This window comes from Balaenoptera ricei, chromosome X (assembly GCF_028023285.1).
Source record: "Balaenoptera ricei isolate mBalRic1 chromosome X, mBalRic1.hap2, whole genome shotgun sequence".
NCBI classification, from domain to species: domain Eukaryota; kingdom Metazoa; phylum Chordata; class Mammalia; order Artiodactyla; family Balaenopteridae; genus Balaenoptera; species Balaenoptera ricei.
The window spans coordinates 118,739,521-118,763,643 of NC_082660.1; the positions used below are offsets into that span (position 1 = coordinate 118,739,521).

The following is a 24,123-nucleotide window of genomic DNA, read 5'->3' on the forward strand; positions in this document are numbered from 1 at the left end:
AATGATTCCATTTACAGTAATATCAAAAACAATAAAATAAAATATGTAGGAATACATTTAATAAGAGAAGTGCAAAACCTATACCATGAACACTACAAAACATTGTTGAAAAAGATTAAAGACCTAGATAAATGAAAAGCCACCCCATGCTCACGGACTGGTAGACTTAAAATTGTTAAGGTGTCAGCTCCCCCAAATTGATCTACAATTTGCAGAAATTGACAAGCTGATCCTAAAGTTCATAAGGAAATTCAAAACACTTACAGTACCGAAAACAATCTTGAAAAAGGAGAACAAAGTTGGAGGCCTCACATTTCCCTGTTTAAAAACTTACTACACATAGTAATCAAGACAGTGTGGAACTGGCGTTAAGTGTATATTAATAGAATAGAATTGAGAGTCTAGAAATAAACTCTCACATTTTTAATAAATTGATTGTGACAATGGTATGAAGATCATTTAATGGAGAAAGAATAGTCTTTTCAATACATGGTGGTGGCATAACTGGATATCCACATGCAGAAGAATGAATTTGGATTCCTACCTCACACCATATGCAAAAATTAAAATAGATCAAAGACCTAAATATAAGAACTAAAACTATAAAACTCCTAGAAGAAGTGTAAATCTTCCTGAGCTTAGATTAGGCAATCATTCCTTAGATATGACATGAAAAGCACAAGTGAAAAAAGAAAAAATAAATTGGACACTACCAAAATGAAAAACCTTTGTGCTTCAAAGGATACCATTAAGAAAGTAAAAAGACAACTCAAGAATGGGAGAATACATTTGCAAATCATAGATCTGATAGGGGTCTTGTATCTAGAATATATAAATACAGCTCAACAGTGAAAAGAAAATAACAATTAAAAATGGTCAATGGATCTGAATAGACATTCTTCCAAAGAAGACATACAAATGGCCAATAAGCACACGAAAAGATGCTCAACATCATTAGTTATCAGGAAGATGCAAATCCAAACCACAAGGAGATACCACATCATACCCACTAAGATATAATAAAAAAGGCAGGTAATAACAAATATTGGAAAGGATGTGGAGAAACTCGAACACTCACATACTGCTGGTGATAATGTAAAATAGTGTAGCCACTTTGATAAACAGTCTGGCAGTTCTCAAAAATATCAAACATAGAGTTATCATAAGACCCAGCAATTCCACTCCTAGTTATATATCCAAGAGCAACAAAAACATGTCCACACAAAATCTTGTTCATAGCAGCATTATTTATAATAGCCAAAAAGTGGGAACAACCCAAACTTCCAACAGCTGATTAATGGTTAGGTAAATTGTGATCTATTCATACAATGAAATATTATTTGGCAATAAGAAAATGAAGTACTGATACACGCTTCAACATGAATGAATCTCGAAAATATTATGCTGAATGAAAGAAGCCAGTCACAAAGGACCACATATAGTATGATTCTGTCTACACGAGATTTCAAGAATAGGCAAATCCATAGAGACAGAAAGTAAATCAGTGCTACCCAACCTAGAGTTGGGGGGAGGGGCGCGTTGGGAGGGATGCGAAGCAATGACTAAGGGGGATGGAGTTTCTTTTCCAGATGACGAACGTGTTCTAAAATTGTGGTGATAGTTGCACGAGTCTGTGAATATACTAAAACCCACTGAATTCTACACTTAAAATGGCTGAATTATATAGGTATGTGAATTATATCTTAAAAAAAGCTGTTAACTAAAGAAAAAATGACCAGATCATCAACCCATATTTAAAATGAGATTCCATAGAGACCCATATTAATAAATGCAACATTCTTTATAAAGCGGAGATTATCTAATTTCATTGGCCACATCATATGAACCAAAGATAACCACTGGTTCAAGTTATTTTAGACTTGCTGGTCATTTCTTACTAGACTTTTCTGTGAACAAATTTATACTTTTCAGCTAAGGTTGTAGATTTTTAAAACTGATCTCTTCTTCATGGAACATCTCCTTGCCAGAAAAGCTGACTGCGATTTTGTGAGCATGTCTGGGCCCAAGGAAAAGAGGAGTAAATACTAGACAAGATATGTTTATATTTTTACAAAAGTTCAAGATGACCAAATTAACTTAGTCGTATCACCCCATGCACTACATCTGTATTCTTGTCTCTACCTTTTTTGTTGGGAGAACCAAGAGTAGGGAGGCGCAAGGGTTGGCCAGTGGAGCACAGCACAGATAGAATGACCAGTTGCAGGTGCTTAGTGCTGAATCCTGGTCACGATCATTTCGTTGACCTCAACACTGGCTGAAGCAGTGCTTGTGGGTCTTGGGGGCTGCCAACTGAAGGCTTACACGGCATAGACGAGTGTACTATGAAGCAGAAAGGGAGGTGGCAGAGCAGAGGTTAGTATTAATCATTTCATGGCCTTTGGAGCCAAAAAGGCATGCGTTTGAATCTTGGTTCAACCATTTATTAGTTGTATGACCTAAAGACATTTACTTAATCTCTCTGAGCTTCATTTTCCTCATCTGTAAAATGGGGGTTATAACATCACCAACCTTTCATAGGATGTCGTAGAGATTAAATGTGGCCATACTCAGGCCAGTGTCATCACAGAGAGAATAATCAGTGTTAAGTGTTATTATGTTTCTGACTATTGTTGTTGTTGTTATTGCTAGAATGAGATTCACTCCCATAATTCGTTGTGAATCTCTATAACTGCAGTTCTCTAATGTACGAAAGACCTACAAAAAGCCAGGCTCACTCACGAGTATGCAATTTAAACTTCAGAGTTGCAATGAAGGGATAATGAATAATTGCAAATGTATTATTTTAGCTGGGGCACTGGGCCCAAGAACAGCACGTGGGCCCTTTAGCCTGGCTACCTGCTCAGTCTCCCAGAACCAAGATTATGCAGGCTTCCAAAGCTACATTCAGGATAAGCTGTCTAAACCAACTGCTGCCCCAGCAAATGATAGCCTAGGATGTACTTAGGCCAGATGGTCACGGAGCACAGGAATGCACTGTGGATCAATAATTATAGGTCTCAAGTGGAGCGGAGAGGCGTGAACCCAGATCTCCCAAGCATGCATCGTAAGTTACTTGAACACCATGTGTGCTATAGTCCCTCCTTTAGGGCCAGACTCAGGCACCCAGAGGAACTGTGATTCATGGGAAAGACACTGGGTTATAGAGAGAGAGAGAGAGAAAGGAGAAAATTCTTCTGGGAACCCAGACTAGTCCAACAAAACTGGGCTGAGCACTGCTTTCAGCTCCTCCCGTTACTACGTAACCCCTGGAGGCTGGAGAGGCCCTGAACTACTCCCGCTGAGGCTATTCTGATTCTGAGCATCAAGTCCACGCAAAAAGTCAATGGCTATTTACCGGCACAAGAGGGCTGCTGTCATCCTCACCCACATATGTTCATTAGCTGCATATGCTGGGCCATGTAGCAAGGTAGTTATGGAAATGCGCTTTGTCATCACAAAGAGCTGGGCTCCAATTCTAGTTCTTACCATGCACTGACCTCGGGCAAGTAATCTAACTCTCTGAGCCTCGGTTTTCTCCTGTACAAGGGCTTATATTAAAGCCTATCTTACAGGATTGTAAGGAGGATTTAATCAGATGATGAATTTGAAAGCTATTTGTAAATCACAATCTGCTAGTTGATTGTTGTTATGTGCAGAATGGTGGATACAAGGGTCTTGGGAAAGAAAGAGACGTCATGGAAGGCTGAGGCCATCAAGTATGAGTTCTGTGGAGGACGGTCTTGAAGTACTGGGAGGCGTCAGGATGGGAGAACAGAGGGCAGCACAAGCAGATGTAACGAATGACTTGAGCAAAGGGAAATAGGTGGTAATGAGATTGGTATGTTCAGGCCAAAGACAGACATTTATAGCTATCAAAGGTTCCAGAGGACACTGTGAAATCATGAGCAAACCCATGGTCTCAAGGTCTGAGTTCAGGGTTAATAGGCAACCTGGTCTGGGGATCTGGAAATCCAGGCTGCACAGTCCTCACTATGCCTTGACTCCAACGCTGAGCTGCATGCCACTGACGCAGCCCAGACAGCTAGACAGGAAGCTAAGACGAAAATAACCATTAGCCTATTAGCCATTGAAATAGCCTATTCCTTAAAGCAATTCGATCCCTGATTTTAATGGGGAATGAGAAAAGTGCTTTGGAAGGCAGGAAGTTACTAAACAAATGAATCAACTATATACATTTACATACACACATATGTACATTGTATCATTATTGAAATAAGAAAAGGTTAATCATTAGAAAAACACAGCACAATTTAATGTGATGTATTCTCTTAAAATCCAATACCCCTCTAACCTTGCTCTTTTAATTTTACGAATGCTAGAGGTGTTTTACATGCAAATCATTTAGGCCGTCGTTTGGATGGGCTTGTTTTAATTCACTTTCCTACCGATGTCTGCCCCTATGAGTAGAACAGATGTGGTGAAGGCAGGATGGATTTATACACATTACAGTGGTCCTCTTCCAAGAATGATAAATGCTTTTGTTTCCAGAACATTAAAGATGAACTGATAAACCCTAGCACGGGTGCCTAGTGACCTGGTTGGCTCTATCCATATTCATCCAAATGACTCAGTGATATGTTTTCAGCTTTTCTTGCCCTAATGTTCTTCCTCAGTGCCACTGATTTTGTTAGCTCTTTAATATTTTATACTTTTCTGTGCAGTTTTTTCATCTGCAAAACAGAAATAATAATGGTACCCCCCTCAGTGTTGTTGGGAGGATAAAATTAATTGCTTCACGTAAAATGCTGAAAACAGTGCCCGCCATATAGTAAGCGCTCAGAAAAAGTGAGCTATTATTATCATGCCAAACCTATCATTACCTCCTTTATGCTCTCTGAATGGCACTGGCATCTGCCCACTTGCCCAAGGTGGGAGCAATGACCTGGTCCTTGACTACTCTTTCTTTGTCATCCCGCGCCCCATCTAAACAATCAGGTTCTGTTGATTCTTCTTAAATGTGCATGGAGATTTCCAAAATGCAAGTCTGACCATGTCATAATTCTCCCATCACTGGTACTCTCTCACACTTCCAACCTCCACATACACACATGTGTATAACCTCACAGCAGCAAACCAGAGTGCCACCGCCAGCCTCTTGGTGGTGGTGTTCCCTGCAGCACTATGTTGAGAAGGATTATGAGGTCACATCTGGGCCCAGTGGAATGGGGTGCTGAGATTGATTATCATAGAAGGCTTTCATGCTCTGACCCTAACTAAACTTCTAGCCTCAGTTCTCGCCTCTCTCTGCTGTAGCCTCACCAAGCTGCATATTTTTCCCAGAACCACCATGCTCTTTCTCACCCTCCATGTCTTTTCTCATACTGTCCTCCCGGCTTGCAAGGCTCTCCCCTTTTCAGCTGACTCTTACACATTGTTTTCAGACTCAGCTCACTTTCTGACCACCCCAGTCTGGGTTTGAAGCTTCTCCTTTGTGTTTCCACAACCCCATGTGCATACAGCAGTCAGTACTTTAACCATGTTACATTATAATTATCTAGTTAAGTGTCTGTCCCCCGCACAGCTGCTGAGTAGACTAGGAGCTTACACGGGCAGGTACTGTGCTTATTCTTTGTGGTATGGCCAGGGCCACGCAGCAAAAACTTACTGAGCACCAGTTATGTGTCAGGCACTGGGGATTACCTGACTTCAAACTGGTAACTGCTAGAATGGGTTAACAAAGCACTGGGCCTAGGACAAGGACTCACTGGGGAGGAAAGTACATCTGAGCTGAGTTTTAAAGGTAGAGAAGGGGAAACCTTTATGGACTAAGGAACCGGCATGTGCAGAGTATTAACAGCCACTATTTATTAGAACCCACCAAGGGGCAGGCACGGAGCTAAGTGCTTTATGTGTGTTGCAAATATAGGTATTTATCAAGGTCCAGGCAGGCCTTGAAGAGCAGAACAGCAAGTTCAGGAACAGGGAGAAATTCAAGGTAGTTGGAACATAGGGTGGGATAGGGATTAGTGGGAGACAAGATTAGAGAAGGAGGCTGGGCCCGATTGAGAAAGGCTGCGCTGTGGGATTTGGCTTCATGACTCCTCATTCCTGCCTGGAATCCAGGGCCAGCAAGGAGAATGCCCTTCTGACTTCAAGTTGGCATAGCAGGAAGACTACAACCTCTCCTTGAAGGCAGGTAGACTAATTTCCATTCCTTAAGCTGAACCTGGTTCTAAATTCCTTTGAGATGCTAAAAAATCCTGTTTTAGGTTGACCTATGACATGTGTATTCAGGTTTAGAAAGCCCCAGAACTGAAATGTGCATGATTTCCACAGATACTGCGCAAATCATTACCACTGCCCAAACCAAATCCATCTTCCCTGCTCCAACTACCAGGCCGCATGAAGTGGCGTGTGGGGAGAAGGAAAGCTAGAGCAGGAAAAAAACTAAACAGAGAGAGAAATTCGTGGCTCCATGTTCCAAAAAGCCTGAGTCAGAAAGATATTAGTGCAGAAAAGTGCTATATCTCTGGATGTTGACTGAAAATGATAAAGAACTTAGGAGCCCACAGACATGAAATCCCTAGGTTCCTTTTCATTACTGATTTAGTCTTCTTGTGCTGTGTGCACAGACAGCTTCAGAAATCTGCAGAAGCAGAGTGCAGACGTTCTGACTGCACTGCTGCGTACTTGTATAGCAAATCTCCAATTCCCTGATCCGACTGCATTTTAGGAGAATCTCATTCCTCAGTTCTCTAGCAATTGGTGCTGTTATGTGAGTATGAGTAATATGTTGCCTCCCTGCACAAACAAGAAAGAAATGTTAAAAAGGAGAGTGGGGGGTATGTTCCAAATTTAGCTTTCCTTCCAACCTCTGCCCATATGGTTGGTGGTTAAAAAAATGAGTACCAAGCCAACAAAATGTAACCTGATATTAGGAGTTCCACTCTAAGTCTGTGAAACCAGGGCTAATACCAGCACACGGTATTAATTTGTCTTTATGCCGGCTGATATAGGGAGACTCAACTCTTAAAGTGGGCCTCGCTTGGGTGCCCCATGAGCTGGCCTATGAGACTCCCATCCAGGTTTGGAATGGAGCTGAAGAGATTGCCACTGGTTGGCAGAGAGATTTCAGTAGGAGTCCGTCAACCTCAAGAGGGAATAAGGGGTTTTGAGAAAAAAAAAAAAGTTTACAGATCTGGTTAATAGTTTCCAAGTTAAGTTTCCAGTTCTAGGATTCCAAAGGAATTCCAAAGGAATCCTAGATTTCAGAGTAACTGAAAGTGAGGGGCTCTTGCATTTGCTAGCATAACTTTGGAAGAGAGAAATCCTCTCCCACTTGTGGTAGAAAGAGCTACTGATTTAAGCCTAGAACATTTAAGGAGAGGGAAGGAAAATAATCTTTCAAAGTACTCCGTTCACCCCACGGTGTGCTGGTAAATGTTTAACAACTGGCTCTCAAAGAAAAAATAAATAAAAAAGCATGCATGTCAGTTTATTTTAAATTTTGGTGGAATAAAGGATGTGGAACATACAATTCACAAATAATAAAAAACTATACAATATTCTTTACTGTGAATTCCATATAGCCAGTTGATTTTCACAGAATGCTTTCATTGATTTTTGTCAGACTCTGGCATCTGTAGCCAAACCAGGGTTGCAATTGACAAGCAAGTGTGGTTCCTGCAAGAACACTGCTTGATATATTGGTTTACATTAAGGAGGAAGACAAAAATAAAATGACAAAGATGTATGTGGGAACGTCACTCCTTCATCAATGACGGGAATGACTTTTCTGATAATGGGACAATAGTTTTCAAATACTGGAAGAACAGTTTCTCAACGTATTGTGCTATTTATTCACAATGTAATGGCTACAGAGACAACGCAATTTTTTTTTAACATCTTTATTGGAGTATAATTGCTTTACAATGGTGTGTTAGTTTCTGCTTTATAACAAAGTGAATCAGTTATACATATACATATGTTCCCATATCTCTTCCCTCTTGCGTCTCCCTCCCTCTCACCCTCCCTATCCCACCCCTCTAGGTGGTCACAAAGCACCAAGCTGATCTCCCTGTGCTATGCGGCTGCTTCCCACTAGCTATCTATTTTACATTTGGTAGTGTATATATGTCCCTGCCACTCTCTCACCCTGTCACATCTTACCCCTCCCCCTCCCCATATGCTCAAGTCCATTCTCTAGTAGGTCTGTGTCTTTATTCCCGTCTTACCCCTAGGTTCTTCATGACCTTTTTTTTTTCCCCCTTAGATTCCATATATATGTGTTAGCATATGGTATTTGTTTTTCTCTTTCTGACTTACTTCACTCTGTATGACAGACTCTAGGTCCATCCACCTCTCTACAAATAACTCAATATCGTTTCTTTTTATGTCTGAGTAATATTCCATTGTATATATGTGCCACATCTTCTTTATCCATTCATCTGTTGATGGACGCTTAGGTTGCTTCCATGTGCTGGCCATTGTAAATAGAGCTGCAATGAACATTTTGGTACATGACTCTTTTTGAATTATGGTTTTCTCAGGGTATATGCCCAGTAGTGGGATTGCTGGGTCATATGGTAGTTCTATTTTTAGTTTTTTAAGGAACCTCCATACTGTTCTCCATAGTGGCTGTATCAATTTACATTCCCACCAACAATGCAAGAGTGTTCCCTTTTCTCCACACCCTCTCCAGCATTTATTGTTTCTAGATTTTTTGATGATGGCCATTCTGACCGGTGTGAGATGATATCTCATTGTAGTTTTGATTTGCATGTCTCTAATGATTAATGACGTTGAGCATTCTTTCATGTGTCTGTTGGCAATCTGTATATCTTCTTTGGAGAAATGTCTGTTTAGGTCTTCTGCCCATTTTTGGATTGGGTTGTTTGTTTTTTTGTTATTGAGCTGCATGAGCTGCTTGTAAATCTTGGAGATTAATCCTTTGTCCGTTGCTTCATTTGCAAATATTTTCTCCCATTCTGAGGGTTGTCTTTTGGTCTTGTTTATGGTTTCCTTTGCTGTGCAAAAGCTTTTAAGTTTCATTAGGTCCCATTTGTTTATTTGTGTTTTTATTTCCATTTCTCTAGGAGTTGGGTCAAAAAGGATCTTGCTGTGATTTATGTCATAGAGTGTTCTGCCTATGTTTTCCTCTAAGAGTTTGATAGTGTCTGGCCTTACATTTAGGTCTTTAATCCATTTTGAGTTTATTTTTGTGTATGGTGTTAGGGAGTGTTCTAATTTCATACTTTTACATGTACCTGTCCAGTTTTCCCAGCACCACTTATTGAAGAGGCTGTCTTTTCTCCACTGTATATGCTTGCCTCCTTTATCAAAGATAAGGTGACCATATGTGCGTGGGTTTATCTCTGGGCTTTCTATCCTGTTCCATTGATCTATGTTTCTGTTTTTGTGCCAGTACCAAACTGAGACAATGCAATTTAAAGTTTAATCTGCACTGTTAACATTTTCTTCCCATCACTTTCTTAAGTCTAGATTCTAGACAATCCACAAAACACTAAGTCAAGCCCCCATTTGTAGTTTTTGGTGATTTCTGGGGTGTAAATATTTCCGTCATGGTCAGTTTCAAGCTACCGATGTGAAGACACTACACACAGAGTTGGGAAGAGTATATAATATTTCCAGGGAGGGGGAAGGGTAAGCTGGGACGAAGTGAGAGAGTGGCATGGACATATATACACGACCAAATGTAAAACAGATAGCTAGTGGGAAGCAGCGGCATAGCACAGGGAGATCAGCTCGGTGCTTTGTGACCACCTAGAGGGGTGGGATAGGGAGGGTGGGAGGGAGACGCAAGAGGGAGAGGATATGGTGATATATGTATACGTATAACTGATTCACTTTGGTATAAAGCAGAAACTAACACACCATTGTAAAGCAATTATACTCCAATAAAGATGTTAAAAAAAAAATTTCCACCACCCAGGCACAATTAGACACAACCTCAAGAGCATAGAAAACAGTACATGTACTAAAATAATTAGGGTGTGATGAGTTTTGAGTAAGTTTTCTTTGTTTTTAACAGAATGTATTTAATTATAAATCTATAGAATTTAATTTTAATTTTTTTTTATTTTTTATTTTTTTAAATTAATTAATTAATTAATTTATGGCTGCGTTGGGTCTTCGTTTCTGTGCGAGGGCTTTCTCTAGTTGTGGCAAGCGGGGGCCACTCTTCATCGCGGTGCCTCTCACTATCGTGGCCTCTCTTGTTGCGGAGCACAGGCTCCAGACGCGCAGGCTCAGCAATTGTGGCTCACGGGCCTAGTCGCTCCGCGGCATGTGGGATCCTCCCAGGCCAGGGCTCGAACCCGTGTCCCCTGCATTGGCAGGCAGATTCTCAACCACTGCGCCACCAGGGAAACCCCTAGAATTTAATTTTTAATAATGACTAATTTTAACAGCTGGCTTATGAAAATTCTGAATTAACAATTGGCTCTTGTGAGCCAGTGCAAGCCAGCACCAGTACTCCACTGCCCTCACCCCCATTTAGACTGCTGTTTGAATCTATTCCACCGTTGGGTCCAAGGGTAAGGACAGATACAAGGCAGAGACACAGAGAGAGGCTACGCCTCCCTACTCAGAGCGGGGTCTGCTGCTCTATACTGCCTGTCTGTGAGGAGGGAAGTACAGAAGTTGAAGTAAGCACTTAGAAATGTTTATAGCACTATGACAGAGAGATTTTTAGGTCTGTTGAGGCTCATAATTAAAAACTGTGGCTTATATTTTCGTAGGCCTTTTTGTCATTTCCTTTTTGTGGTAATTCATTTTTATTATATGTTACAAAAGTACTGGTCCATGACAGATTTGGGAGGAACAACAACTGCAACAACAACAACAAAAAAACCAACAAAAAAACACTCCAGTCCTTCACTAGATAACTTGAGATGCACTGGTCTATTCTGTGAGGCCAGAGTTGGAAGGGAGAGAGTGGTGGAGGAGATAACGGTGGACTGCACAACCTTGATATTGACCATTCAGCCATTAGGGCTAAAGACTTGTAGCTGGAGGAGGGACTGTATCCCAGTTTGCTTTTCTAACACAGGGACAGGAAGGCCACAAGCCTGGAAATAATTGGGCAGAAATGAGAACTGGATTCTCATAGTAGTAAAACAAATCTAGAGGCTGTGAGTGACGGACAGGATGTTGAAAAGAACTGCTCCCTGGAAAAGTCTGCCATTCGTAAGGATCCATTTGCTTAGGAAAATAGTTGTAGAAAATCATAATTGGTGACAGGTACTCAAATACAACCAGAGAATCTCTTCTACACTCCTCTTTCCTTCCCGGAGCCTGAGAAATTGCCTCATTGGTTTGCTCCACCATCTTGGTTCTCTTTTGCTCTACTTACATGTTTGCATCATACAACCACAGCATCTCAGAGCCATTCAGTACCATGGAAGTCAAGAGCCCATGATGGACGTATCTATCCGCTCTCTGACACCCCACTCCACCCCTACCCAGCCAGTCTTTCTGATATACGGTTACTTACTCTCTAGTCAAATAGCTCCAGAGTCAGGAAGCTGATTGTTTCCTAGAGCAATTCATTCCACTGAGGAATCGCTTAAAGGGTGGGAAAGTTCATCCTTTTGTCAGTCAAAATATATCTCCCTTACAAATTCCATGTCTTGGTTCCAAGGGGTGGGGTGGGAGGAACTGGGAGACTGGAAATGACACATATACATTATTGATACTATGTATAAAATAGACAACCGATGGGAACATACTGTATAGCACAGGGGACTCTACCTAACGCACTGTGGTAACCTAAATGGGAGGGAAGTCCAAAAGGGAGGGGACTTTTGGACTTATCTGTATGTGTATGGCTGATTCATTTCGTTGTGCAGTGGAGGCTAACAAAACATTGTGAAGCAACCGTACTCCAATAAAAATTAATAAAAAAAAATCTAGGGACTTCCCTGGTGGGGCAGTGGTTAAGAATCCGCCTGCCAATGCGGGGGACATGGGTTCGAGCCCTGGTCCGGGAAGATCCCACATGCCACGGAGCAGCTGGGCCCATGCGCCACAGTTACTGAGCCTGCGCTCTGGAGCCCGCAAGCCACAACTACTGAGCCCACGAGCCACACCTACTGAATCCTGTGCGCCTAGAGCCCGTGCTCCGCAGAGGGAGAGCCCACAGCAATGAGACGCCCACGCACCGCAGCGAGGCATGGCGTCCACTTGCCGCAACTAGAGAAAGCCCGCGTGCAGCATTGAAGACCCAATGCAACCAAAAATTAATTAATTAATTAAAAAAATTTTTTTAAATTCCATGTATTGGTTCCAGATCTTCCCTCATCTTCCATATGCAAGACCTCTAAATAGTAGAAGACAACATTCACCTCTCCCTAATTCTCCTCTTGTATAGACTGAACATCATGACTTATTTTTCAGTGTCCTTCCACTGACCCTGTTTCCAAATTCTTCACTATCCTGCTGACTTTCTGCAGGATGCACTCTAGGCTACAGACATAATGTCTCACATAGCGTGTCCTCCCCCTCACAGGAGCCCCTACCCCTCTGTTGACTGGAATAGGGCTCTCATATCTCTTTGCTCACAATTTCCACTGCTAGAGGTTGAAAGATACTTTGAGGAAGCTAATGAAAGAAGCAGTGAGGGTGAAAGCTACCAAATAGGAGGCAAAAGGAAGCAAATGCTGACAAGTAAACATTGCACATAACATTGGATAACTGAAGTATTTATCAAACATCTACTAAGTGACAGTCGTGGGGCAAGGCAGGAGAAGGAAGCAGAGGTTGGTGACTGAGAGCTGATAAGTGTATGTATAAGATGACAAAGACTTGCTTTCTACACTCTGAGGAGCTCATTGTTAATCACGGAAACCACTTCACACTGAAAGCCATCCTGAAGGTGCTAATGAGATTGCCCGCTGCTCTAACATAGACTATTCCCAGACACCAGAATTTGTAGAGTAGCCTCTACTCCATTTTGATTTACTTGGTAATTATATTACTGCTTAAGTCCACCAATGAGCTACAAATTAAGAGATTCTGTCTGCGTTGGTAGTCCCGTTCTCATCTTTAAAGGTTTATTTACCATCACCCGTACCCATTAGGATTGTAAAAAAACAAAAAAAAACAAAAAAACCCACAAAATTTTAAAAATCAGTAAGTATATTTAGAAACATTAAGAACCACCAGTGCTATGGATCATTTTTCTGGATCATTAAACATCGCTTACCCAGGTGTGTACGTAGGCAGCCTCTATAACAAGATTTCCTTTCAAAAAGACTAACAAAACAAAAACTTGCCAGTAACTTCATTCCTACCAAAGCAAATTGGAAATCTCCTTGGCAAATAAGGGGGAGAAAGAGATGATGGCTGTACCTCTATTCTTTCTGCCATATTAACAAAGTTAACAGACAGCCTTGTCTGAATTGGAAAGAGACTTGATAACGTGTGTGCACACATGGGCGTGTGCATATGTGTAGTTTCAGGGGTTCTGTGGAAGGTCAGTGATTGTGAGGCATCCGATGGCTCTGAGTCCCTCCTCCTCTCAGAGTAGGACCTCAGCCTGGCTTCATATCTGATCTCCATCTGCAGCCACAGGGACTGTGCATACCACACGCTTTCAGCTTCTGTCTTGTTCTGCAGGCTCATGATTCCTTGTTACCCTGGGCTCCTCTGATTTGGCTCCCTCAAGAGGCCACTGTTCATCAGGGGAACGCAGGGCAATCACACAGGTTTAATTAGATATCACATCTTTTTCTCTTTCTGCTGTGACATTTCTTCTTGCAGGGAGTACTTCACATTGGACGGCACACAAGCTGGTGCTCCCAGATCCCTTGGGGATGAAGTGAAGATCCCTTCACTTCTATGTGGCAGCTCAGCCGGAGGCTTTGGGCTTGCCGCCTTCCTGCTGGTTCTGCCTCTCCTTTTCCACCAGTGAGTACTGAACCTCTCCCTCCTATTCCTTTCTAGCCACACTAGATTATGGCAATTAGTTGAGGCCGTCACTAAACTGGCCAACATGGCTTCATCCAGAGGAAATCAATCGCACCATTTAGCCACACTCATACAGTCAATTGTTGCCTTTTAGTTTGAAAACTGATTACAAAATATAATACAATGGTCACAAACTGCTCACACTATCCCTAACACTCCCCCAATTCTTAGAGTTACGCGGAAGGTCTATCGACAAGTATAAGCATTATATAGCATTACCCCTGATGAAAGCCTCACAGCCTAATGGCTCAGACGGGAAGCATCAGAGAGCAGTAGACCTACAAACGTGAACCCCAGCGTATGTCCTTGCAAATAATAAGAAACAAACTCCCTAAAGCACCTCAAGTGATGGTAACTTTATAGAAAGTTTTTTACCTTTCCTTACTCTCATCTATCACCAGCTTACCTGTAGTAATTCCCTGGTCAACACTAAGGCGTGGGGATGGCCCCTTTCTGGGTAAACTTACTCAACTGGCAGGTGATATCACTGTGAAAGCTTGCATCTAAATCCCTCTTTGTGAGCCACGGGAACTACACAAAGCTCTGGGGCGAGGTGGGAATGGCTGTCTTGTCAATCTGTTAGCCAGGACCACCTGGTCTGTGTCTGGGAGAAAAGTGCTATTATAGTGAGGTTCGCTTCCTTCAGCTTCCCTATGGCATTTGATCTCTAAAAGAAAAGATCAAGGCATGAGAGCAGATTGCTTCTGGCTAAGAGCAAGAGAGAATGGAAGGAATCAGGGGCCCCCTTTCCTGACCCTCCCCAACTCGTTGTCCACCCCTGCCCTCACTGCCCCGCTAACACCAAAGAAAACAAAACATAACTAGCTGAGATTCTTTCAAGATGTAGGTGACTACTACTTTTGTGACTGGTTATTTGCACAACTCAGCAGACATATTTGTCATTGTTTAAATACCTTCTCACTGGGCTAAAAACAAGTTAATGAGTAACTGAAAATGCCACCTTGGGGATGAAAAAGAGGGAGCACATTATAATGAAATTTGTTGGCCAGAACATCGAGAATTTAATTTATAATTTTAGCTGCAGGCTTTTGGTGAATAAAATTAACTTATAACCCAACGGTACCAAATAATATGAATAATGTTACTCTAAGTGGGTAATGCTTTACAGTTTACAAAGCACTTTTATATCCATTATCATGTGTGTTTCATTCAACAACTTATGAGGTGGGCAGGTCAGGAAATATTTATCATTATTTTTGCATATGAGTAATATGAGGCTCAGAGGAGTTGAGTGACTTTGTCCAAGGCCAACACTGGGAAGTAACAGAAGAACTGAGGCTCAGTTTCTTTGACCCTGTAGATGAAATGCCCTTCCTTCCTGTTATGTCTCAAGCTTCAGCGGCCTAAGTGTAGGACCGTATCCTGTTCACCCATCAGATGGCATCTACCTCCCAGTGTGAATGACATAGGGTCCCCTTACACTGAGGTCACATGTTTGAGGGACTGATATCCCAAGGAAGATGGGTGGAGGGAGTCACTACAAGATCTTGCCTGAGAAATTCAGAGATGGGTTACTTAGTGGGAAACAACCTTCAACATAAGTGCCAAATATCTGACGATGGGTTTGCAAGGAGTGCAAAGGAAGTGGGATAGAATACATTTTGGGAAAACTGCCATACTCTATTCCTGGACTTGCTACCAGCAGGGAAGTATAAATAGATATATTACTGTATCCACATGTATTTTGAGCTCTGAACAGGACTCAATAACTTTCCCATTAAAGAACCCCAGGACATTTCATTCTCCTACAAACCTTCTACTCATTCTTCAGCAGGCAATATGTTTTGTTCTAAAGCGTGAAAATGTCGCAGATGCCACCCATGATAAATGGCCCATCAGAGAGTTCCTCCATTGATTTTACCCTTTTCACCAAACCAACCCATTAGTGAATTTATTAAAACGTGTGACTACCAGCCCACATTTGTGAGGGTTTGATCTGACAATTTAGAAGAACAGTTAAGCCACTGAAGTGTCCTTCCTCTCTTCTATGTGCACAAGCGTGTTAGGAACAGAAATATAAGGTTACATTTGATCCACTAAAAAAGGAAAAAGAATAAAAGTCACTGGCTTAAAAAATATTTTCTAATCTCTGTTTTTGGGGAGTCATTGTTTTTTCGCCTCTAGACTGTAAAGTAACTGTAGGGACGGAATATTGGGTGCAGAGACTCCTGGGGCCCACAGCTGGGAAGACTTCATGGCTTCACTCCAGAACTGCTGCGAAGGGGTGACTGGTGGGGGGGAAGCAGACAGCTGCTGTCCCTCCCAACAGGTGGGGACGACAGAAAAGAATGGCCAGAGGGACCTACCTAGACCTGGATTTCACCTTCACCCTCACTCCCAGACAAGGAACAAGTGACAAGTTTTCTCTGTTCAGTCCTCACACTGACACGGAGAGACCGAAAGTTTCTTGCGGGCAAACATTTCCACAAGAAACGTTTGTTTAATATGGCAAGAAACAGCCATTTGGTTTTAGTACTGGTTCAAGTCCTAAGCCCAAGACGTGCTTCATGAACTGTCCTCCTCACCCTGCCACCGACCAGCTGAAGCCCCTCTTATTCCCATGCAGCAACAAGGAATGTTTCTGTCTTCTATAGTGTGTTTCCGCTTTCCTCAGCCAAAGAAATAGGCTTTCGCAGTATCCATTCTTTGGCCCAGCTTGAGACAAGAATATCTTTGTTTTCTGACTCGTTGCCATAAAGACGTTAGGCTCGCCAGCATGCTCTGGCTGTACCCACAGCATAACACAAGCTGGAGCAAGAAGAGGTCCAGGGAGGACAGGAGTGAGGGAGTGGTAACACAGATGTCTCTGAGATAGGTATTTCTTGCTGGGAGTTGTTCTGTGAGTGTATATTTCAAAATGTGCTTCCAACAGTAGGCATGCAGGTGTGCACGCCTACAAGAGTGTGCGCACGTGTGCATGTGTGCGCATGGGCGTGTGTGTGTGTTTCTGTGTGGGTGAGACTTGGCAGAGAGGCGGCACATGCTTCAGATGCTTAATCCTCATGTCTTGGCCAGGGACACATGGCCAGAGCTTGCAAAGTTTCTCAGGGATCAGCCCCAGCCAAAGCACTGGGAGTAGCCAGCTTCCCAAACGACTTACAATAAGAGCTTTGACAAGGCCAAAAACTAGGAACAATGCTGATGGCAACCTGGCAACAAAACAGTCAGCTTATCACACCAGGTCCATCATGGATGATCTATCCTTGGAAGGGAGTCCGAACATGTGTGTTCAGTGTAAATGTTTCATAACTCATGGGCTAAATTCAGTGTTTGCAGAAAATACATGCCGAACTAGGGTTGCTGAAAAAGCCAAAGAGCTTCCAGAGACTTTGGAATAGTTACAACAGTTTTAGGGTTGTTATAAATATTTGTAGAGCTGCACAGGTTACAAAGCACTTTCACACTGATTATCGCATTTGACTTTCACAAAAACTCACTGAGGTAAGCAAGGATGATTATCCCCATTTTACAGTTGGAGAAACTGAGGCTCAGAGTGGCTATATAACTTGCTCAAGGTCCTACTGTTAGCAAATACGCTAGGACGAGAACCCAAGTGTCCTAATCTATCACAGGGATGACTAGAACCCAAGGGACCTAATCTATCACAGGGATGACGGGCCTTGGGCCTATTTTATACTTCCTAGAATACATAGCCCACCGTGGGGGCAGGTTAGTGGCTTCTTCGATGCTTCAAGGATTAAGCCTAGGGCTTCCCTGGTGGCGCAGTGGTTGAGAATCTGCCTGCCAATGCAGGGGACACGGGTTCGAGCCCTGGTCTGGGAAGATCCCACATGCCGCGGAGCAACCAGGCCCGTGAGCCACAACTACTGAGCCTGCGCGTCTGGAGCTTGTGCCCCACAACAAGAGAGGCCGCGACAGTGAGAGGCCCGCACACCGCGATGAAGAGTGGCCCCCACTCCCCGCAACTAGAGAAAGCCCTTGCACAGAAACGAAGACCCAACACAGCCAAAAATAAATAATAAAATAAATAAATAAATTAAAAATTTAAAAAAAATTAAAAAAAAAAAAAGATTAAGCCTAAAGGCCAAAAGAGCTCAATTAGAAGGTGGTAACGACTGTAAACAGATCACCTAGGGATCTTGTTAACACGACCTTATGATTCAGTAGGTCTTGAGGTGGGGCCTGAGATCTGCATTTCTAACAAGCTCCCAGCTGATACAGACGCTGTTGCTCCAAGGACCCCACTTGGAACGGCAAGGGGTAAGGGGATGTTGCTGAATGTTGGCTACCTTGTTTTAGTTGCTTTTTATGGGTCTTAAACAAACAAAAAACCAAGGCGATTAATTCTAATCTGTATCTGCCGGCTCTTGCAGCACCCATAGGTCGGCAGGAACAGCAACAGACTAGTTGCTTTAATAGTAGATAGCATTGTTTGAGTGCTCACTAGGTGCCGGGCACTGTTCCAATGGCTTTGCATGGATTATTTTATTTAATGGCCACAACCCTATGAAACAGGCTGAGAGAAAGGAAATAACCCACCAAAAAGGGAAGCATATTAGCCTCGTTCTGAGAAGTGAAAGGAATAGGTCAAGCTGTAACTGTGGGTAAGAAGACATCGTATAATGGTCATCTCAGCAGCAATTAAATTCAACAACCAGAAAGAAGGGTCAGACTCTAAGCACAGAAATAAGAATTATAGAAAAAGAGAGCACTTGGGGAACTTTAGGATGAAGAGTTTTAAAAGTGAATATAGCCCAGAAGGCCTGGAAATTACTCAGAACTTCTTATGAGCATCCTGGCATACAAGTGTGCTGAGGGCCCTTGGTAAGAAGCCTGGCTTCTTTGACTGGAAAAGTCAAAGGAGCTAGAGTAGGGAAAATGAGATCTTTTTTCACGTGTAAATAGCTCAGGAGAAGAAAACAGGGAACCTGCAAGGTCAGAAGAAGGTGTCCCCAAAAGACTCCAATAAGCACCTTGCCAGGGACTAAAGCCAAATAAGTGAACATAATCACAGACTGCTGGCACGAGAATGGCCGGCGAGAGATGTCTGGGCATTCTCTTCATTTTACAAATGGAGAAACTGACTTCTAAAGAGAGGAAGGGGCTTGCCCTGGGATACATGGGACTTAGAAGCAAAGCCAAGAATAGAACCTCGGTGACCTGCACTTCATCCAGTGCAACGAAAGATGGGAAGAAGTGAGCCGGGGAAGCCAGCCAGCAGGACCTGGCTGGCTAGAGTGCAAAAGAACGGCTGAGGGACAAAAGGGAGATAGAAGAGAGCCTGAACATACTCTGAGCCTTGTTTTTTATTTTCAAGTCGTCTTTCGGAGGAAGGAATTTGGATGTTCTAAATGAGATGGCGGTAAACGCACACAGTGTTCCAAGTCTAGTTGACTAAGTGGATGTTGATGAATCACCAGGACCAGGTGGCATCTACCCAGATTTTGGGTAAAACTGTGTAACAGCTGACCGAAGTGTATAGCTTGTTATTCCAAATAGCTACTGTGCCACGAGCCTGGCAGATTGCCAATGAGTCTCCTCTCCACGAGAAGCATTTCAAAGGGGACCCAAGGAACTCCAGGATGGTAGGATCACTGAACATGTTAGGCAAGTGTAACCTATTGGGAGTAAGGCATCATTTTTCCCGTAAATTAAATTAACCACCATTTGTATAGCGTTTTACAGTTTACAAAGCACTTAGGGTAATCACGCCTAACTAATTGACTAGAATTGAGAGGATAAATGTGCATTTGGACAAAGGGAAACCAGTGGATGTAATCTATTCAGATTTTGAAAAGGCCCTTGACAAGGTCCCAGACCAAACACTGTTTTAAAAAGTTAAGTCACCATGGAACTGTGGAATCGTGTTTTGAAATGGATACGGAAGTGGCTTATAGGCAGGAAAGCAAGAGAAGGGATAAGCAGGGACTTTTGGAGAAACATCAACAGTGGTATGTACTAGGGATCAGCGTGGAGACCAGTTACTAGTTTGCTCAATCATCTGGGCAACCTTTAGATGACCAAAAGCTTTTGGGGGTAGCAAAGCAGATTTGTCCAAAGAGTGGCCTCTGAAATCTGAATCCTAACTCTCGACCTTAGCCACTGCATGACCTTAAGCAAATTACTCTACCTCTTCCAGCATCAGTTTTCTCATCTGTAAAGTGGGAATAATAATAGTGATGTTGTGAAAATGACATGAGGCAGTGCCTGGGAAGTCCTGGAACAGCACTTGCAGCATGGTAAGTGTCCAATAAACATAAGCTTCTATTATTTTTACTTATTATGTTTATTCAACATTCTTTTTATAGGATGCCAGGCTCTGAGCGATCATGTTATGCCCTAGGAATGGAACTTGGGAGCCACTGCAGACTATTTCTTGAAAGCACCGGCAGAATTTGTTTTAGTAATTCAGAGGACAGAGATAACTGTAGACTGAGATGGTTGTGAAAGACTTCATTGAAGGAAACTAATAATTATGGGTCACCTAGTATGTTCCAGATACTGGGTTAGACGCCTTACAAACTTTCCCCCTCGATTTGATCCTGAAATAGTCCTATGAAGTTGGGGTAATGATCCCCACTATGATGGATGAGGGAATGCAGACTTAGATAAGAGGCTAAGAACCGACCCAGGTCCTGCTAGCTCATAAGGAATAGAGCCAGAATTCAAATACAAATTTACTCTACCCCAAACCTATTTTTTTTCACTGCATCATACTTGAAATGTACTTTTAGGGATGGGTGTAATTTAAGAAAAAATAAAAGTGGGGTATCTATATAGAAATAAATGTGGGCAACGTTATGAAGACAGATAAGAACAGTATGTCTACTCATGCTCATGGGGCGTGAGTATGGTTGTTCTTGCCGAAGTGCAGGGTTCCTGTGGGGCTACTGGTGGGAAATGAAGCTGAAAGGATACTTGAGGCTAGACCAGAAGGCCCTCAGAACTCTGCTAAGGAGTCTGAGCGCTATCCTCCAGGCAATGGGGACAGGATGAAGGTAGCTGAGCTAGGGAGTGGTAGGAGATGCTTTAGAAAGACTAACCTGGCAGCTGTACAAGATAAATTTGGTGGAATCTTCTGCCTGGGTCTCTGATTCTTTGTTCTCTAATCTGCTAGCCTAAGGCTCTCAATACTCCTGTCTTAGCCTAGAAGACTGGAGACCACTTAAGATGTGATTGAAATAGCACATGCAGGGGGGTGAAAGGGGGATAGAAAGGAAACAGTGAGAGAAGCAGAAAAAAAATTACAGATCATCTACAGTGATTTGGTGCCCAACTGTATATGAAGGGCAAGGGAGAAGAGTCAAAGATGACTTCCGTTTTAAGCCTCAGCGACTGGGAGAATGGTAGTGGCATTAGAAAAATAAGGATATTAAGGGAGGAACCAGTTTGGGATTGTCTGTTGATACGTTTGATTTCCGACACATAGAGCTGGGGGTAATGGTGGGAAAGCCAGGAAGAAATGACTAGTAAGCAGCTGGAGATGTGGGATGGGAGCTCAGGAGAGCAGTTAAGATTGGAGGTAATGATTTTATGAATTATCCCCATAGTGATATAATAGTTAAAGAATGCTCATTGCAGCATTATCCACAACAGCCAAGAGGTAGAAACAACCTAAAGGTCCACTGATGGCTAAATGGCTAAAGAAATCGTGGTGCATACATGTAGTGGAATATTATTCAGCCTTTAAAAAGAAGGAAATCCTGTAGTCATATGCTACAACATGGATGAACCTTGAGGACATTACGCTAAGTGAAATAAGCCAGTCACAGAAGGGCTACATGATTCCACTTAGATGAAGTAGCCAAACTCATAGATGCAGAAAGCAAAATGATGGTGCCAGGGTTTGAGGGAGGGGGAAAGGGGAGTTAGTGTTTAATGGGGACAGAATTTCAGTCATACAAAATGAAAAAGTTCTGGAGATCTGCCGTACAATCTGCATATTATTAACAATACTGTACACTTAAAAGTTTGTTAAGAGGGCAGATTTCATGCTAGATTTTTTTTGCCAGAATGGAAAAAAAAAAAGAAGAACTTACAGAAATCAAAAAAAATTGAAAGAGCCAAAGTGGATAAGATCTGTGTTTTCTCTGGAAAAGAGAGAAAAGATAGAGGCTTAAGGAGACACCCAGTTTCAGGTAGGATTAGAAAGAACTAGTGAAGGAAAGAGGTTGAAAAAGAAAGAGGAGCTTGCAGGGTCTCAGAGGCCACGGGCAATAGGATTTCAAGGAGAAGGCTGTGCATTGCAGAAGGAAGAGCGTGACACTGGAAGTCTTAAGACCCAAGTTAGATTTCCAGCTCTGCCATTTAGATGAATCTCATTTCTCCTCTGAGCCCCAGTTTTCTTATCTGTAAAATGGGAACATGAACACCTATCCATACGGAAGTATTTTGTAAATTGGGCTAATCGATACAAATGTGACTTGTGAGGGAATATTTTTTGTTGTGGTTGTTTTGCCTTCTTGACAGTATCAGCTCTCTATTTTTCTTCTATTTGTTTTCACCTAGCCGTGCAGTTATGTGTCATAGCCTATCAGTGTTAGACTACTTGTGAGAAAAAAAAACCAAATATGACATTCTAAAAAGAGAGGGTCAGCTAATGTCTTTTCCTTTGGAAATTATCCCATCATTGGTTTTCACCAGACTCTCAAGATTGCATTTCTTTTTTCATCTCTTTTTATAACTGAGAAGAACCAAGGAAATCTCCAGTAGGAAACAGAGCCAACTGATTTAGGTCAGTTCATTTTAGACAATGAGAAACAGGAAGTTACCCTCTACCCAGGTCCAGAGGTTTAAAAGGAAAAAAAAGGCTACCTGAAAACTTCATTTTCTAGAGTGTAGTCTTTCCTTGAAGAATTGATGGCATTGTGTGTTGCAGAGATTTTAGGGGAGTTATAGAGAGCAGATTCAATTGGTCTTTAATCCCCAAGCATCACCATTTTAGCTCAGATTTGAGCCAGCACTCGTCAGTTACCTGCAAGGAAGCGGAGCTGGTTCTTCACTTTCATCATTCCATCACCAGAGCCTCCGATACACTCATCTTCATCATCGCCGCAGTCTCCACTTTCAAGCCCTTCCTCGTCAAGGTTTTTATCCAAAACTCTACCCTTGGGCACAGACATGGTCCTCAGGAGCTGAAAGAAAACAACCAGGATTGTAGCAGTTCTTCATATTTCTCAGGCAGGGCTAAAACAGTGTGTTATTAACAGGAGGCATTAAAAAATGTTAAAAGAGTTACACAGAAGGTTTTACAAATCATTTTCAAACTTAAATAGACGTACACTGCTTATACTCTCTAGAGTTGCATACTTCTGGACCCTTCCATAGCATTTGACATGATTCTCCACCCTTCCACTCTACTTCCACCATCCAGTAGCCAGAGTGTATATTGTATCAGAACGTTCCCATGTCTTAAGTTCCTGAAAGCCTCCATGGGAGGAGAACTCACTGACGAGGAACTTAAGACATGATAGGCAAGGCATATTAATAGGCTGAGAGAACACCACGTTCAGAGAAGATGTCTATGGAAGCCCTCTCTAACTATATTTACAGTCACTAAATTAAAGCAACAAACGCATCCCACCAAATGAAGAGAATAGCAGTGACATTTTATACACATTTAAATGAATACTTATAATTAATTGCCTCGTACTATGCCCTGACCACTAGAAAAACTTGAAAAATATCTCCCTCTTCCACAATTTCAATAAGATGCTTTGAAATTCATTTTGCTTCATTGTAGACCATGTGCCTAATAAGAGGCATGTCTGTTTTGTCCTTCAGTTTCTGGGTTTTCAGTCACACAGTCAATGCCTTTCTAATTTTATGGTGACTCCCGCCTCCCAAATGTCTCTCCGTTGACTCAGAAGCCCAGCTCACAGCATGAGTGGTCTCTGAGGGCAGTTTTACTTTTCCTCACCATCTCTCTCCAAGGCTGTATTCCAACATCCTCTATTCCTCCTCTAGCTTCTGCCCCATCATCCATGTTTAGTTCTAAATCTCAGTCCCACCTTCCATTTTTAAATAATGGACAACAAAAGATGCTGGATATGCAGAAAGTGAGATCTTTGCGATTGCAGAAGAGGTATCTGGAAGAAAAAAATGCTGCATACATAACACAGGCACATCTTGGTTTCTGTGGCTTCCACTGTCTGTGTTCATTGTCACTGCAAAATATACTCTTATGTTCTC

General features: G+C 42.3%; 1 protein-coding gene across 1 annotated transcript in view; it reads right to left on the bottom strand.

Annotated features, from left to right (window-relative positions):
• GPC3 (glypican 3) overlaps positions 1–24,123 on the bottom strand; it is a 425,362-nt gene that overhangs the window by 33,224 nt on the left and 368,015 nt on the right. The window contains exon 7 of the mRNA XM_059910058.1: positions 22,907–23,066. Coding sequence (XP_059766041.1) covers positions 22,907–23,066 — 160 coding nt within the window. The remainder of the gene's footprint in view (positions 1–22,906; positions 23,067–24,123) is intronic.